This window comes from Metarhizium acridum (assembly GCF_019434415.1).
Source record: "Metarhizium acridum strain ARSEF 324 chromosome Unknown scaffold_13, whole genome shotgun sequence".
NCBI classification, from domain to species: Eukaryota; Fungi; Ascomycota; class Sordariomycetes; order Hypocreales; family Clavicipitaceae; genus Metarhizium; species Metarhizium acridum.
In genome coordinates, this window is record NW_027094016.1 from 1,725,230 (window position 1) to 1,739,818 (window position 14,589).

A 14,589-nucleotide genomic window follows, 5' to 3' on the forward strand; every position below is an offset into this window, starting at 1 on the left:
ATTTCAGGTGTCTGGATTGATGCGATCAGTCACGAATGATGATGCTTCATGACGGCCATATCCAAGATGCGTTTCATGCTGTAAGCGTCACATCAATGAAACGGTGCGCATTTGATCCTCAGCATGACGTTGCTCCCAAAATCGCTGCCGACTGGCTATTAGCTTAGGTACCTAGGTACTCAGTACCTAGTACCTCGTAGGCAGTTCCTTCGTACCTGTACATGTAAAGCTTCAACGTCCTTCCATTTACTTTCGTACTCCGCACTCCGTACTGCAGGGTCATTCTTTCTATCCAAACGAACAGTGGCTCCCCGAACTCCGGATCCGATGTGGATGCGTGAGATGTGTGCCATGTCCGCATCAGCCACATTCAGCTCGACCTCATCTGTGGCTGACACCTCCCCAGAGTTTGGCGCCTCAGGCATAAACTGCACGCCAGCCTCGCGCCAGCAAACTGCAATACGCAGCTCTCAGGCTGCCTGGTGATGCTTGCCGGTTGGAGGAGCTTCAGGCCCATATCTGTCATCTCACTCCTCATAATCCCCCCAGCCATTCACACAACAAACCTCTCTACCTGACGATACCATCTCTCGGACAGGTTTTACGGAGACCAAAATATCAAGATGGTTAGCATTTTGCAGTCACTGCTTGCATGCCCTGCCCGTGAAGGAAGCTAGCTAACCAACCCTCAACGTCCAGACATCGATAGGAACGGGCTACGATCTTCTCAACTCCATCTTTTCGCCAGATGGCCGCAACTTTCAGGTGGAATATGCAGTTAAAGCAGTAGAGAGTGGCGGCACCTCAATCGGCATTCGGTGCAAGGACGGCGTCGTCCTAGCTGTCGAGAAGGTGGTGACATCAAAGCTGCTAAAGCCCGGCGCAAACAAGCGAATTGCTACCGTCGACAGCCACATTGGTGTTGTACGTGACCCTGCAAGTCATTACTAGAGCAGACTCATTTTTATACCAGACGTGTCGTGTCTTCGGGGCTGAAGCTAATCTGTGCACCCAGGTCTACTCAGGAATGGTCCCCGACGGCCGACACTTTGTCGACCGTGCCCGCGACGAGTCCCAAAGCTGGCGCCAAAACTTCAAGACCCCGATCCCCACGGCCGATCTTGCCTCGAGGATGGGCGGCTATCTCCAGGCATACACCATGTACGGCTCCGTCCGGCCATTCGGCATAACCGCCATTGTCGGCGGCGTAGACACATCCGAAGAGACACCCGTCGACGGAGAAGTTGGCTCTGGCCCCAAGTGTGGTGCTGGCGGCAAGGTCCCTGGCAAGCACGGCGGCCCCTTCCTGTACATGATTGAGCCCAGTGGTCTGTACTGGGGCTACTATGGTGCTGCTACGGGCAAGGGTCGTCAGGCGGCTAAGGCTGAGCTGGAGAAGTTGGATCTGCAGTCAGGCAATATGACCATGGAGGAGGCCGTCAAGGAGGCTGCGAGAATCATCTATATTGCACAAAAGGACAACAAGGACAAGGATTTTGAACTGGAAATGACTTGGATCAGTGGTGTGGACGGTCCGACCAAGGGTCGTCATGTCGAGGTGCCCAAGGAGTTGCGGGAGGAAGCTGAGAGATTAGCAAAGGCAGAGGATGACTCAGACGACGACGACGAGAACGATAAGAAAGACGATGATAAGATGGAGGAATAGAGAGGGGTCGCAAAGCAGCAAGGGGATTTAGGTTGCGCACGCGGCGAAAGCACTTGTACTATCACACGGCAGGTTCATAGAATAATGCTTTATATGGTTGGGAAATGAACAACAATAAGCAATGAACCTTTTTGGGGGGAGGGAGGGGGTTCCATCACACTAGCAAAGATGTGAGCCTGAGTTTTTATCACAAACCTATCTAACTTTTCACCTCGACTAGGCAGCGGGCAAAAATGTGTGACGCTACCTCATAATCTGTTTTTATCTCCCTTGTAACTCCCTTGTTTCCATGAGCCCCAAACTACGAATCTATGTACACGACTTGAGCAACCAAATCCACATCACGCCCGACTCTGCGAAGCATGGTTCTGACACCAATTATTCCAATCAGCAAAAAACGAGTTCTGCATCGTGACGTCCCCCAAGACCCAATCACTCTGCGTCTTGGCATACACGCCCGCCACCTCCCGAATCGCCGCCCTATCGCCCGCAAACATGCTCGAGGCCACAATCAAGCTAGCAGCACTGGCGGCCTTGGCGTACGCGTGGGAATTGTCCTTGCCTGCCTCCTCGTGTATTTGCACCAACAGACCCAGCATATCCCCTCTGAGGATGTCGTCGCTATTCTCCTTGCCGGCCCTCGCTTTCCGGAGGCCCTTTTGGTAAGCAAGGATAACTTCGCACGCCCTGTTGGCGAGCGGTTTTGCAGACGTGGTGCGCATGAGGTTCAGCAGCGGGACAAGCAGCGAGTAGGTTAGGGTGTTGAGGGCTTCGTTCTTGACGTATATGTCGAGGAGGTCGAGAATGCGGTGTTTAAAGTTGATGACGGATTGCTTGGCGTCCTTTTTGGCCTTTTTCGCGTCAGATTGGGACAATTTGATGCGTGGGGCGATGGCGGCGGAGAGCTGTTCGTCTAGGGCGAACATCTCCGAGTCGGACATGTTGTCTTCGGAGGAGGAGGAAGCGGCGTCGACGTCTTTGTCGAGGCGGTGGGAGTTGAGGATTTTGCCGAGCATGTCGTCTAGTTCTTCGGGGTTGTTCCATTCGCCTTTGTTCTTTTTAGGGCTGTTATCATCCGATGAGGAGGAGGCGGCATCGCCGTCTTCATCGCCGTTGAGGCCAACGAATTCCATGTCGGAGTCGATTTCAAAATCTGAGGCATCCTCGACATCTTCGAGTTGATCGTCTTCGTCTTCGTCCGACGCCTCACTTTCGTCTACATCCATAGCGTCTTCATCTGTATTGAAGAGCTCCTTTTGGCCCTTTGTACTTTCGTCTGAGGCTAGTGGCCCGGTAAGGAGTTCCAAGCCCTCGGCGGATACCTGGCCAGTGAATGCCTCAAAGACTTGTTGAGAAACTTGTCTCATTAGAGAGGAGGGACGAGCAACCATCGACAGAAGAATTTCAACTAGCAGCTCTGAGCTACCGTCGTTCTGTTCGCCGTGTTTACTCGCCTTTGTTGCCTTAAGTCTGTCGTAGAACTGGGAAAGGTCGTTCAATACTTCCATCGCATCAGGGTCGTCGTTATAAAGTTGGAAAATGGATATTGCGTGGAGCATCGCGAGACCCTGGGCTGTCTCCTTTTCGCCTTGTGTCTTTGATTTCCGCTTCAGGAGCTTGCCCATGCGTGCCAAGGCGTCGTCCATTGATTCTTTGATCTCTGGGGCCATCTTCTTTGCGCTGGCGTCTATTGATGCTACGGCTTCGCAGAAAAGGGCAAAGTCTTTGCTTGAGCGAGCGAGCTTGGCAAGTGACGACTCGAGGCGGGAGCGACACATTTCTCGAATTTGTTCGGTGAGAGCATCTTCCGAGATGTCCTTTGGCTGAGCATACGCCAATCCGGCGAGTTCCTGCAGTACTGGCCCAAATGACCCCTTGGTGGCTTCAGCTTCATCATCTGTTAACGGCGCCGAGGCGAATGCATTCAGGATCTTGGCGAGGTAATCAGCGTACGTCCGAACAATAGACTGAGCGTCAGCAGCTTCTTTTTGCTTCAAAGTCATGACAGGCTGTCGAATAACAGCCAACACAGCTTCCGCGTTTTCTCCGTTAATATTCTGCAACAGTCTGTCCACCGTCTTTGTACTTGTCCGCTGATCGAAACTGTATACACCATTCTTCCCGAGGAGGTTGGCGAGAACAGGTGTCAGAGATGACGGGTGAGCTGACACGACCACTTCGATAGACTTCAGGGCTTTGATGGCAGCTCTGTGCAAATAGCGGTCCTCCTTCGACGCTTGATTCACCAGACATGACATGAGATTTCGACTAAAAAGTGACTGCAGTTTCGATGGGACCTCAATGAACCCTTCGAGCATCTTCTGAAAGACCATGAAACCCTTGAATTTTTGTCCGTCCGTGGCTTGTTTGGAAAACAGCCCGTCTTTATCAAGGTCAGCAAGTGTTATATGGCAAAGTAGAGTAAAAAAAGTGCATACCATCGACGACCCGATTCCAGAACTGTTCGAAATCCTCCTCCCCTTTGTCCGATTTGGCATTGAGAAACCGTGATAATATAAGATCCCACACAAAGTGCAGTTGGGCACTCCATGATGCATGCTTGCCACCGTTCTGGCTTTTATCATTCATATCCTTCCCATTTTCCTTGAAGCTCTCTTTGAGTACTGCAGTCAAGTCAGGGAGAGACTTGCTGGAAAGCGGGTTCTTCCACGGCTGGAGCTGCAAACTAGGAAATCGATTGAGGGTAACAATCCAGGCGGCCGCCCCCTCTGGGGTCTTTGCCAAGCTAGCTTGTGCAATCTTGTATAGCGTTTTCTCCGCATCGGCTTGGTCCATTTGCTCCAGAGCCTGGACAAGCACCCATCCACATTGAGGTCTAAGCCAGATTTTCTTGTTGCCCAGTTTCAGCAGCAGATTGAGGACTGAGTCCCACCTCGAGATATCCCTGAACAGAGTCTTGGACTTAACAAAGCACTCGATTCCGAATAGCTGGCCGAGAAAAAAGTCTCGCTCTTCTTGCCCCGGAATATTGCCTACGGCTTGAGTTTTTTCAGCCAATAGGCCCAACACCTTGTCAAATGACAGTCCAGTATATTTCGTCTTTGAAAGATCCTTTTCTCCGAATAGTTGAGCCAAAATCTCGGTGATCACGAGGCAAAATCCAATGCGAGAAGCATTGCGACCGCTCGCGAGGCCTCGAAACAAGCGCCGGTCGAGATGTCGTTGGAGAACAGCCTCAGAAGCTCCTTCGCCGTCAAAAAGACTTGAAATAATACAGTCGGCGGCCTGGATTCTGTCCTTTTCGTCTTCGCTTCCCAGCATTTCGTATAAGTCTGCTTCTCGTCTTCGATCATCACCAGTCGGCACTTCAACGAATGGTTTCTTTTCAATGTCCGGTTTGGAGGAAAGGTGGATTGATTTCATGTCCTTTTTCGCCTTTTTTGGACCGATAGACCCGGTATTGGCGCCATCTTTGGCCCCTCTCTTTCTTTTCCCTGCCATTTGTCTTTAGTGGTCTGGCAAAAGAATTCGCACTCGATTGTTGTCGTATTAGTAAATTCGCAGCTGTAGATGGGAAATTCCCTAGATAATTTGGTTCTGCCGACTTTGACCGCTCTATATTGCGCCCCACTTTCGGCATCGTAGTCCCACTTCGCCGGCCTGGCTACCCTAAACTGGCGATGTGTTGAAGTACCTAGTATTTCTTGTGGTCTGGAAACTTTTGATATTTGTAAGTCGGTACGATATGTCAAACAAAGCACGGATCCCATGGGGTGTTTTGAAACTAGGTACGTTTTAGGCGGTATTGTTCTCCATGCCTCGGAGCATATTATCCCATCTTTGGACGCTTCGTCTCATGTATGCGTGCGGAGATGGAGAAGCTTTTGAAGACAGAGCCAAATCTAACAGAATTCCGCTCCATTTCCCAAGGTCTACTATTCGATGCTCATCTCTTGGAGTGGTTTGCTCAGTCTACCGATTGATTTAAATATTATGCCATATCAATGGAGCGAGATGTGCATGTTCGTATTTATCATCCTGCAGAAAGCTACACGTCTGCCCCGAGCCTTGCCAACCTGAAACACTTTGGTTTGTTGTACAAGCGCTGTTGAGCAAACCACACTGAAGAAGTGACGGTTACAAAGTGGGTCTGGTCCCCGGCCAAGGGTTCTCCGGTGAGCGAGTTCGGTGTTCAAACACGTGACTTCGCGACTTCGCGGGAGCCGAAGGGCGTTGCTGGGCGGGGTAAGACGCGCTCAAGCGCAGTTTTATTGACCAACTTTTGTTTACTTTATTTACGCGACGCCGACGCATCCATCCATGCGACGCTTCGATGGGGCCCGGATTCTGTCTGAACTCTGGCAAGCTTGGACAATTCAAAAACCAAAACCAGCTTCAGCTTCCGGTCGAGTCTCAAACCAACTCATGTAATATATGGAGTACGGAGATGAGGCTTCATAATATAATTAGCCCATGGTGTTCGCTTTTGGTCCCCCGCTTCGTCAGAAACAAGGTCAGAAGACTCGTTCTGAGGCAGCTTGACAATCAAAGCACTAAAGTGCTCTCTCCTGGACACAGCCTAGCAGGGCGTAAGTGCGTTTCGCCATTGTTGAAGTTTGATGTGGCGGGGGATCCGCGGTCTGGGCAGCTCTTTTAGGAAAACTGGAAGGACCTGGGACCAGCTGAGCGGTGGACACTAGCTGGAGATGAGTCGTTCCATGAAGTGATTGGACAATATTGTGTGATATCCCTTGTTCGCCGTGCCCGAGGCCTTGCCTTTTGGAGGAGTTCGGTGGGCGCTGGCAGCCTGGCCATTGGCAGTTTCTCGAGTAACACGTACCTACTCCGTAAGTTAGTTATGTATTGTCGTCTCTGCTCGAGCTCGAGGACAAAAGACGAGCTAGGTCGGCAATTGGCTTTGCCGGGGGGTCATGACAGAACATTGTCAGCCCTGTGACAAGGCAGTAAGCGCCGTGGCTGAAGTAAACAAAGGACGCGGGCGCTTGGTGCTTGTTTTGTCCTGGGAGTTTCGCATTTCTGCGGCGTACTCCGTATAGGTGCCATGATTAGTTAGGTGCTGTCGGTTGCGAACTCGTGATTTCATGGATAGGCAGACTATCGGATGATGCGAAACTGATGGAGATTCGATCTCAAGCCAATGGCAAGATCTGGGCTTGCAACTACCCGGGGCATGGTGTTCAAGGAACATGCTGGTGGGCAGAGAATGGGCGTTCGTGCATCCTTGCCTTTGTGATGATGATGACTCCGACTGTTCCGCCGACCGCCAAAACGAAAGGCCAAGAAAGGGCAGTGCGAGGGTATGGTATGACGTCTTGTGCATTGCGAGCTGTCGAAATTCGCGGTCGAGGAAATCGGGACTGCGGTTGGGTAATCGACAAACCATCGTCTTTACTGCCGGATAGAAGAACCCTGGAGGCGCAACGTCATCATCTTGGTGACACTGCCCCTAGTACACACCGCCGTTGGGCGTTTGAGAGACTGTTGCTGGTGGTCTATGCACGCCCTGGCTTCATTATGATTATGATTATTTTTTTTCCTTCCCAACTGCGCGCACTATTTTGTGAAGCAAGTTCCGAGCTTGACGGTACGTATTTGTCTGAGCCTGAGGCTTACCGAATGCACTCCGCTCCAACACCAGACCCCTCTCTGGTAGTCTCGAGCAACCACAGAGCAGTACGGAGCAGGAATAGCTACGGACCTAGGTTAGGTACCTAGTAGTTGGGACGTTCCCCGCCGCCCCTCCGCCCCTCCGCCCCCCCTGGTCTGACATGCATGTCCCCAAATGGACCAATTCTACGTCGCATAGAAGACACAACCAATGCAGTTGGCTGGCTGTCTTTGTGCCAAAAGCATGCATCAGGGCGCCTGGGTTGACTTGGGCTGCTTCCAGTTTGGTTCAAGGCTGGGCCCGCGCCTTGTTTACAATTCTAATTCCGGCAATGAGCTATTAACGTTAATATGAGGAGAAAATACTGGCCATGGGACGCAATTAGTACAATACAGCAATTAACCGGCTTGCATATCTCATGCCGCCGCAATTGAAGATTGATTCTCCCACCGGAGCGCTGCACGTGTTGAATATTTAAATAGTACGTACCTTTGTGCCGTGGGAGGTTGCATGCAAGCTCGATTAGTGCCGCCGACGATCATGTACACGAACATACCTAGGTGCATATAGACACATACATACAGAGTACACATACCTACTCCGTACATGCAGAATTAACAATGTGCGTCAGAATATCGTCAAGGCGACTGGGCGTGCATGCTACATTCAAAGGGTTGACTCAGCTGATCCTAATCGAGATCCGGCTCCCATGCCAAGTCAAGGGATGCGGGATGAGCCTGTCAAACCTGTCTCGCCCATGTCATAAACCGTCGCGTGTTGGGAGGATTCCGGCCGGAGCGAACACAATCAGCTCTTCCAATGTTCTTTCTTGGCCGGCTCCATTGCAACTGTCCATTGCCAGCTGTGAGGAGACCCCTTAAAATTAATGCACTGAGACCTTGAACCAGAACACCCGAGTCACAATGTGGGCGGGCGGGTGTGAGTGGGAATTGTGGGAGAAGCCGCGATTCTGCCCATACGGAGTAGTATATGGGGGTAGCATAGCATGTACTCGGTACCTATGTACATATGTATGTAAGAAAGAAGAAAGGCGTTTGATGCAAGGGAGCTTTGGGGGATCAATTGATGGGATTTTATCCGGCCCCGACGAAGCTAATAGTTCGCTGTGAACCAATACACCCCCAGCTCATCATCCGAGTCTTGGATGACATGTTATATAGTAATAGTTGAAGGGCGAAGGTCTTGATTTGGCCGAGATTTTCCAATCTAAAAAAAAAAAAAAGAAACGAACCGATTCGGACAAGGGTTCGAGTCGGTGTTTCTCTGTCAGCAACGCAGTCTGCGTGACCTTGAATGCATTGATAGCACAGGCAACAACTATGGAGTCTTATCGGCCAAAATTATCACCATCTGGCATGCAGCATGCAACTGCAGCGGTCGTGTCAACGCTAAGAGCGTCCAAATTCCCTTAAGCCGCTCGTTTTGCAGGCGGGAGCCAACGGTTGGAATCTGGTGTAATCATCTTGACCCTGCTGTCCCGCTCAACGTGCTCATCTTTGCGTCAAGAAGCAGCAGCAGCTTGACGTTTTCCATGACACCACATGACCTCAGCGCTATCCGTATAGCGTTTTCCCAGAACAGAGGCTGAAGGCATTGAAACCCCGGACGAGCCCCGGACATGCCCATCCAAAATACTGTACGTGAATTACTCCGTCCCTGGTTCAACCAGGGAGGCAGATAAGGAGTAGGACTGTCTTGGTTTGATGCTTTCGGTCCCTTCAATTCCCCACTCTCCGCTGAGCAACCGGAAGATCTTTGCTAGGCGACCTGGTCGTTCTGGGTCGGCGATGTAGGGCAGCTACAGTTGGATGGACCAACGGCAAAACCCATTTTGTACAATACTAGCAGTGAAGCTGGTTTTTTTTTCCCGTCGCTCTTGCGTCTTGGCCCGTGAGCCTTGCCTCGTGCTCGTGGCCGTGGAGCATGTTCGCATACCAGGGCGATGCTTGCTGATGCGCAGCTGCGGGTTGCCGGGTCGTCCATGTTCGCATGAAGGTCCAGATGCTAGCGTACCTGGCTGGACACGCCGTAGGCTGGGGATCAATCAATAGGTGTTTTGTCATGATAGCCCGCCCAATCGCAGCCTTGTAGGGGCCCTGGCAGAGGCCAAAAAAGCTTGTTGATGCCGGCAGAAGTTTGAGGCAATTGTATATGCCCGGGTACGAGTTGACATGTGCCTACTAGTATATTTGCCGGCCATCAAGAGTAATCTGATATAATATTGTGTTTTCCTCCACACCAAGTACAACCACTCTACGCTAATATATCACGGGATATTGGGCTATAGGCGCGCGAGAGCCACGTACATGCCACCGGTCTCAGCGAGGTGACAAGGTGACGGGGAGCTTGCGAAAGTTGCGATGCACCAGTTGCTGGAGTGGCTTGGCTGCTTGGGTCCAGGGTTTGTGACGCTATTCGCGCTGGCGAAGCTGAAGTACAGTGGGGAGGGGGAGGGGAAGGGGGGGGGGTGGGTGGTTTGGGTAGGCGGCATGCCCTGCACCAAGCACACCCGGCAACCCGCTAGCGCGCCCACTGCTCTACCGCGGTGCCTGGCACAAGTGCTGGGTTGCCTGACGCTGGGGGATTGCAATACATGTAGCGTCCACTCCCAAAGCTTAGCCTGTTGCTGCTCGCTGAAACTCCTTGCAGGCGCGCCGACTTTCGTCATTGACTGCACCAGACTTGGCTTGACGAGTTCCAGATGTCGGGTCAACTGGTGTGCACATGTCTGGTGCTTTACCGTCCGCCCGCATCCTCTAGTGAACGCTGTCTGGTGCTCAAGTGCGCAAGTGCTCACCCCTCCTCGCGCCAGTCACCCCTAACAACGTCCCCATCTCGTCCCCGGCATCTGGGCCTGGTCCGTTGCACTTGCACGGTCCATTGAAAAGGCGTTGCTCCCTCATCCACTTCTCACAAAGTTGCTTCTTGTTCCTCCCAATTGCCTCACCCGGCAATCGACGCAAATTTTACAAGAGAAGGTCGTCGCTCTTCATTGAGTGCCGCCTCTCTTTTTGCGTGAGAAAGCGTGCCCGGACTTGTGGTGGCTTTGGGTGTCCGGCCAATATTTGGAATTCGAATCCAGCCTTCTCGACTCTTTTTCCTCCTCCCCCCCGCCTATCTTCCGAGGTTCGCTGCGTTGTCTACTCGTACAGTCTTTCTCAGGCTTGCGGTAGTTTTCCTCTTCTTTGCGTCTGGCATCTGGCATCTGGCATCTGGCATCTGGCATCTGGCGTCTTGCGTCTTGCGTCTTGCGTCTTGCATTTTCCCTGGCTTGCTTCATTGTATACGCTACATCCATGCAGTTCAGCTATTAAGACAGGATGGAGAATCGGCCTTCCACAGATAAACAGCCTTCACAGAACCAAGCTTTCGAGAATCAAACTTTTCGCCATGATGATGGGCTGCATAAAGAGTCGTCGTGAGTTTTCGTTGCTGTGGCTTGAATACCGCCTGTGCGGCACTGACCGTCACATCAGACTTTGTGACTACTCCTCCAATGCCTTCGAGTTCGCCTGCTCCAGTCGTGGAGTATATGGACCTGTCTCCTCTTCCACACAAAGCACCATTCTTCTCACAGATGGAGATAAGTTCTCCGACGCCAGGCTCTATGCCGCCCTACGACCAAGACATGGTTCTCGACTCGCCGGCTCCCATATCTCGCCATCTCTCGTCAGAGGCGGCCAATTACTTTCTGGCTGAGTGAGTCCAAGCTTTTTCTCTCGCTCTAAACACACACCTGGGGAAATTGTACTGATTGCTAGTCTACAGCCGTAGGATAGCAGCCCCCCGTAGGCCTTCATTGAGTCGGATGAAAGCACTTAGTTCCACACCGTTGCTCTCGAGAGCTCAGAGCGATACTCATAACCCATTACCCCCCTTCCGCTTTGGCGCCGACTCTGCTGCCATGAGCTCCAATCTTTCTCTATGGGAATGCTTCGAATCCGCTTCTCCGCCACAGGAGCGGAAGGAGTCTGTACCTGACAACAGTCCCTGCGTACTAGCTGCAGTCTCTCGACCTCGCCCTTTATTTACTGGTATGGGCGGTGCAGGAGCCACTCGCTTTGGGTCACCCATTAATGGCCATGCTAGAAGGCAGTCAAACCCGTTCTTAAGAAACCGCAAACAAGTTCGTCGGTCGTTGAGCATGTTTGAAAGTCCTGCCGACATTATGAAGCCCAAGGCTGAAACCGAAGAGCCACCCGCTTCAGCATTGAAGTCAGTCATGGATATCGAAGAAGTTCATGAACCTGTGCTACCCCATTTCTTGCTGGATGATCCGACTGATTCAATCCCTCGGATTGCCAAGGAGACATTGCTTGATGTTCTGGATGGTAAATACGCTGACCATTTTGATCAAAAAATGGTTATTGATTGTCGGTTCGAATATGAATACGACGGCGGGCATATCGAAGGAGCCGTCAACCACAATGATAAAGAACTTCTGGCTACCCAGTTATTTCAGACACCAATTGCAGGCCGCACTTTACTGATTTTCCATTGCGAGTATTCAGCCCATCGTGCACCATTAATGGCCCGCCACGTTCGATCTCATGACCGGACAGTAAATGCAGAGCACTACCCCAAGTTAACGTACCCCGAGGTATATATCCTTGACGGTGGATATAGCGGGTTCTTCGCCGAACACCGCGGGAGGTGCTACCCTCCCGAATACGTCGAAATGTCCGACGAGAAGCACCAACGCACATGCGAAAGAGAAATGAGTCGTTTAAAAGCGAGGAAGGGCCTGGGACGCTCCCAGACATTCGCATTCGGACAGCGAGAGCCCTGCATCAACGACTCTCCCACTGCACAGATCCGACCCAGCTCGCGCAACACGACACTGTCGATGCTGACTCGTCGGATGGCCTCGTACTGAGGGCCGGCTACGTTACTTTGTATTATACCGTATGCAATCAGTACCTTTCATTATAGCGTATGCAGTCACAATACCCATTTTCCTTTATAACCCGATGATTTCGTGTTCCTAGAAATGTAAATAGATGAGAGAATGCCTCTGATTTAGTGGTGTAAGAGTTTTACGAAATTGAATCAGAGACGCCGTCCGTGACGGAATATATTTTCGCTATCGCTAAGCTTATTATTTATCATTGTATCGCAGTGCATCATAGTATATTGTGTGACCAGCCACACGCCTTGCTTGGCTGAATCCTTTTCGATCTCTCACTGTACCTCGGCACGAGTGATGGGCGTAAATCTGTCACAGTAGTGGACGCCTGTGGAATTGGCGAATTGCATGAGCCCTATTGACGAGATGACAAAGGGCACTATCATCGTGTGTTGATTTTGATATCGACCTTTACCCCAAAGTAAAATCCCACGCTTTAAATGCGTCCCGAAACGCTTCTACATCTGCAGTCTCTTCTTCCACCGTCTGTTCACAGTCCTGCCAGATGAAGCGTTTTTCCAAGCCTAGTAGTTTCGCAATAACGCGCCGCCCGAATTGGAGGTCGAAGCGTGTGTCCGCGCTGAGGGGCATCACAAGGGACTTGCCCTTAATCTTGTCCTCGCCGTTATCTGCCCACAGCCAAACGCGAAAGTAGTCCCCAAAGGTGGGCTGCTCTTCCAGCGTCAGCTCCCTGGTGACAAAAGATGGGTATTTTTGGTTTTCGGCTTCCACTCGGAAAGCGGCTTCCGCGATTTCGCTGTGAATCATTTCAGCGGGTATGGGCATGAGCTGCCATATTAGGTGGACGTTGCGGTCGCGGGAGATTTCCCAGGTTACTACGCCTAGTTTGTGGGATGACTTTGCGGATATCATTGCCTGGATGGATTCGCGGAAGCGGCTCATTTCGTTGTAGGCCTTGACGGCGTCGGAGGTTGGGTCGGAAGTTGGCCCCATGCTGGGGATGGTGGGTGCGTGTGGGAGAGGGATGATGATGAAGTGTCCGGGAAAGTTGAGGCCTACGTCGGCAAAGGTGGTTGAGGTAGGGAGGGGTCCCTTGGCGGTGGTGATGTAGGATTCGTCGCCGATGCTGCAGCACATGTGGGCCGAGATGTTGGGGTTGGAAAGACAGAAGTAGCATTTGTCTGGACCGGGGGGGAGTGACTCGCGGCGGCGTTTATTCTGGCGGCCGCGTCTGTTGTTGTCGTGGGGGGCGAAGCGGCTGTAGCCAGCTTCATCGTCGTCTCGGGGTCGTTTCTTTTTCGGGGTGAATGGTGAGGCTGTTATGCCCCTGGGCACGGTGGTGTCCGACTTGTTGAGGGTGAAGGCGTACATGGCTTTTGCTTTGGCTTCGTTGCCATAGGGCGCCATGGAAATAAATCTTGTGACGGAGGCTGGCTCCGTGTTTGAGCTGGACTGATGCAAGAAGGGCTCTCGTTCGTAGAAGAATGCATCTGGGGATGCGGATATGTGGTACCGTGGCTTCAGGGTCGCGCATAGTTCTGCGATTACTTGGGAGCTCTGGATGGAAGCCTGGTGAGTTGGCCCGAGGACAACTTGAGAGCCGTTCCATACATTGGCTGGCCACATTGACGTCAGCAAGATGTCGGCATTGTTTGCGCCTTTCAATCCCTTCGCATCGTCGTCGGTGTGGAATGGTAGATGCTGCTCTTTCGACTGGCCGCCCACCACTTTTGTATCCAGAAGACCACCTAGGGTGACGATGCGAAGACCTTCCGAGGTCTTTGTGATGCTGCGCTTTCCCAGAAAGTGAAGGTTATGGCAGATTTCCTCGCCTGCTTCCACTTTCGTAGCGATGCGCTCGGGGAGCGAGTGAGTCCCGATGGTGAAGTAGGTGGGAAGAGGCACTTCCAGAGAACCGTTTAACAGGGCGGAAATCGTCTTGTCATCGGTATCCGAGGTAAAGACATCGCCGGTTAGGATTGCTAGTGAAAAGTTGTTCTTGGCGTGGAGAGTAGCTAGTTTGTTGAACGCGGGCTCAAGCTGGCCATTGAGGCTGCCGAGTATGATGCTAAGGAGCCAAGAGGTTAGATTCAGTAAGTTACTATAAATACGGCGCGATTAGCTGACTTACATCTTCGGGGCAGCCATTATGCTCTCTCGCTGGTCAAAAAGGAATCAAGTTGCGAGATTGAGGTTGGGAAGCCTCATTTGAAGTTTCGAGGGCACAGTGAGCCGCGGTGGAGGTTCCCGAGAACGATAATGAGTTTGCGCGGAGCGCATCATTGGTGAGCTAAAGCTTGTGTGGGTCAACTGTGGGTCCCCCATAATGCTTATCGGTTTTCCCGCATATCAACCGATCAAAAAAAAAATTACGGCAAGTACTTCTGGCGGGGGGCTGTCTTTGACTGGAAGGAGATTCCGTCTTCATATCGATTTGCAATTTTT

The 14,589-nt window shown here is 51.8% G+C and overlaps 4 protein-coding genes across 5 annotated transcripts; 2 read left to right on the forward strand and 2 right to left on the reverse strand.

The window, feature by feature from the left end:
* The first annotated feature begins 483 nt into the window (after positions 1-483).
* Positions 484-1,891, forward strand: PRE10 (putative proteasome subunit alpha type-7). Its single transcript, XM_066117599.1, has 3 exons — positions 484-626; positions 700-924; positions 1,016-1,891. Exons 1-3 carry the CDS (start codon positions 624-626, stop codon positions 1,664-1,666), a joined length of 879 nt encoding a protein of 292 aa, XP_065977386.1. The 5' UTR covers positions 484-623; the 3' UTR covers positions 1,667-1,891.
* POL5 (DNA-directed DNA polymerase) lies at positions 1,892-5,732 on the reverse strand. The gene is made up of 2 exons (XM_007811180.2): positions 4,105-5,732; positions 1,892-4,049 (listed from the first exon to the last, which is right to left on the reverse strand). The coding sequence occupies exons 1-2, from the start codon at positions 5,126-5,128 to the stop codon at positions 2,008-2,010; spliced, it is 3,066 nt and encodes a 1,021-aa protein (XP_007809371.2). The 5' UTR covers positions 5,129-5,732; the 3' UTR covers positions 1,892-2,007.
* Positions 5,733-10,188: 4,456 nt separating this feature from the next.
* On the forward strand, positions 10,189-13,389 carry MIH1 (m-phase inducer phosphatase). Of its 2 annotated transcripts, XM_066117600.1 has the most exons (3): positions 10,189-10,695; positions 10,754-10,976; positions 11,046-13,389. In XM_066117600.1, the coding sequence occupies exons 1-3, from the start codon at positions 10,668-10,670 to the stop codon at positions 12,151-12,153; spliced, it is 1,359 nt and encodes a 452-aa protein (XP_065977387.1). In that variant the 5' UTR covers positions 10,189-10,667; the 3' UTR covers positions 12,154-13,389. The 2 variants fall into 2 exon arrangements, with proteins under 2 accessions (XP_065977387.1, XP_065977388.1); XM_066117601.1 differs by having other exon boundaries at positions 10,673-10,976.
* On the reverse strand, positions 12,377-14,348 carry J3458_003139 (uncharacterized protein). The gene is made up of 2 exons (XM_007811182.2): positions 14,276-14,348; positions 12,377-14,212 (listed from the first exon to the last, which is right to left on the reverse strand). Exons 1-2 carry the CDS (start codon positions 14,290-14,292, stop codon positions 12,595-12,597), a joined length of 1,635 nt encoding a protein of 544 aa, XP_007809373.2. The 5' UTR covers positions 14,293-14,348; the 3' UTR covers positions 12,377-12,594.
* Positions 14,349-14,589: the final 241 nt, after the last annotated feature.

Excerpts from the sequence above, each read along its gene's own strand:
- MIH1 (XM_066117600.1), top strand. The coding sequence starts at position 10,668 with ATGATGATGGGCTGCATAAAGAGTCGTC. Across the intron at positions 10,696-10,753 it reads GGGCTGCATAAAGAGTCGTC|ACTTTGTGACTACTCCTCCA; the intron begins GTGAGTTTTCGT and ends CCGTCACATCAG. Across the intron at positions 10,977-11,045 it reads GCCAATTACTTTCTGGCTGA|CCGTAGGATAGCAGCCCCCC; the intron begins GTGAGTCCAAGC and ends GCTAGTCTACAG.
- PRE10 (XM_066117599.1), top strand. Across the intron at positions 925-1,015 it reads TCGACAGCCACATTGGTGTT|GTCTACTCAGGAATGGTCCC; the intron begins GTACGTGACCCT and ends CTGTGCACCCAG.
- POL5 (XM_007811180.2), bottom strand. The coding sequence starts at position 5,128 with ATGGCAGGGAAAAGAAAGAGAGGGGCCAAAGATGGCGCCAATACCGGG. Across the intron at positions 4,050-4,104 it reads CTGGAATCGGGTCGTCGATG|ACGGGCTGTTTTCCAAACAA; the intron begins GTATGCACTTTT and ends ACCTTGATAAAG.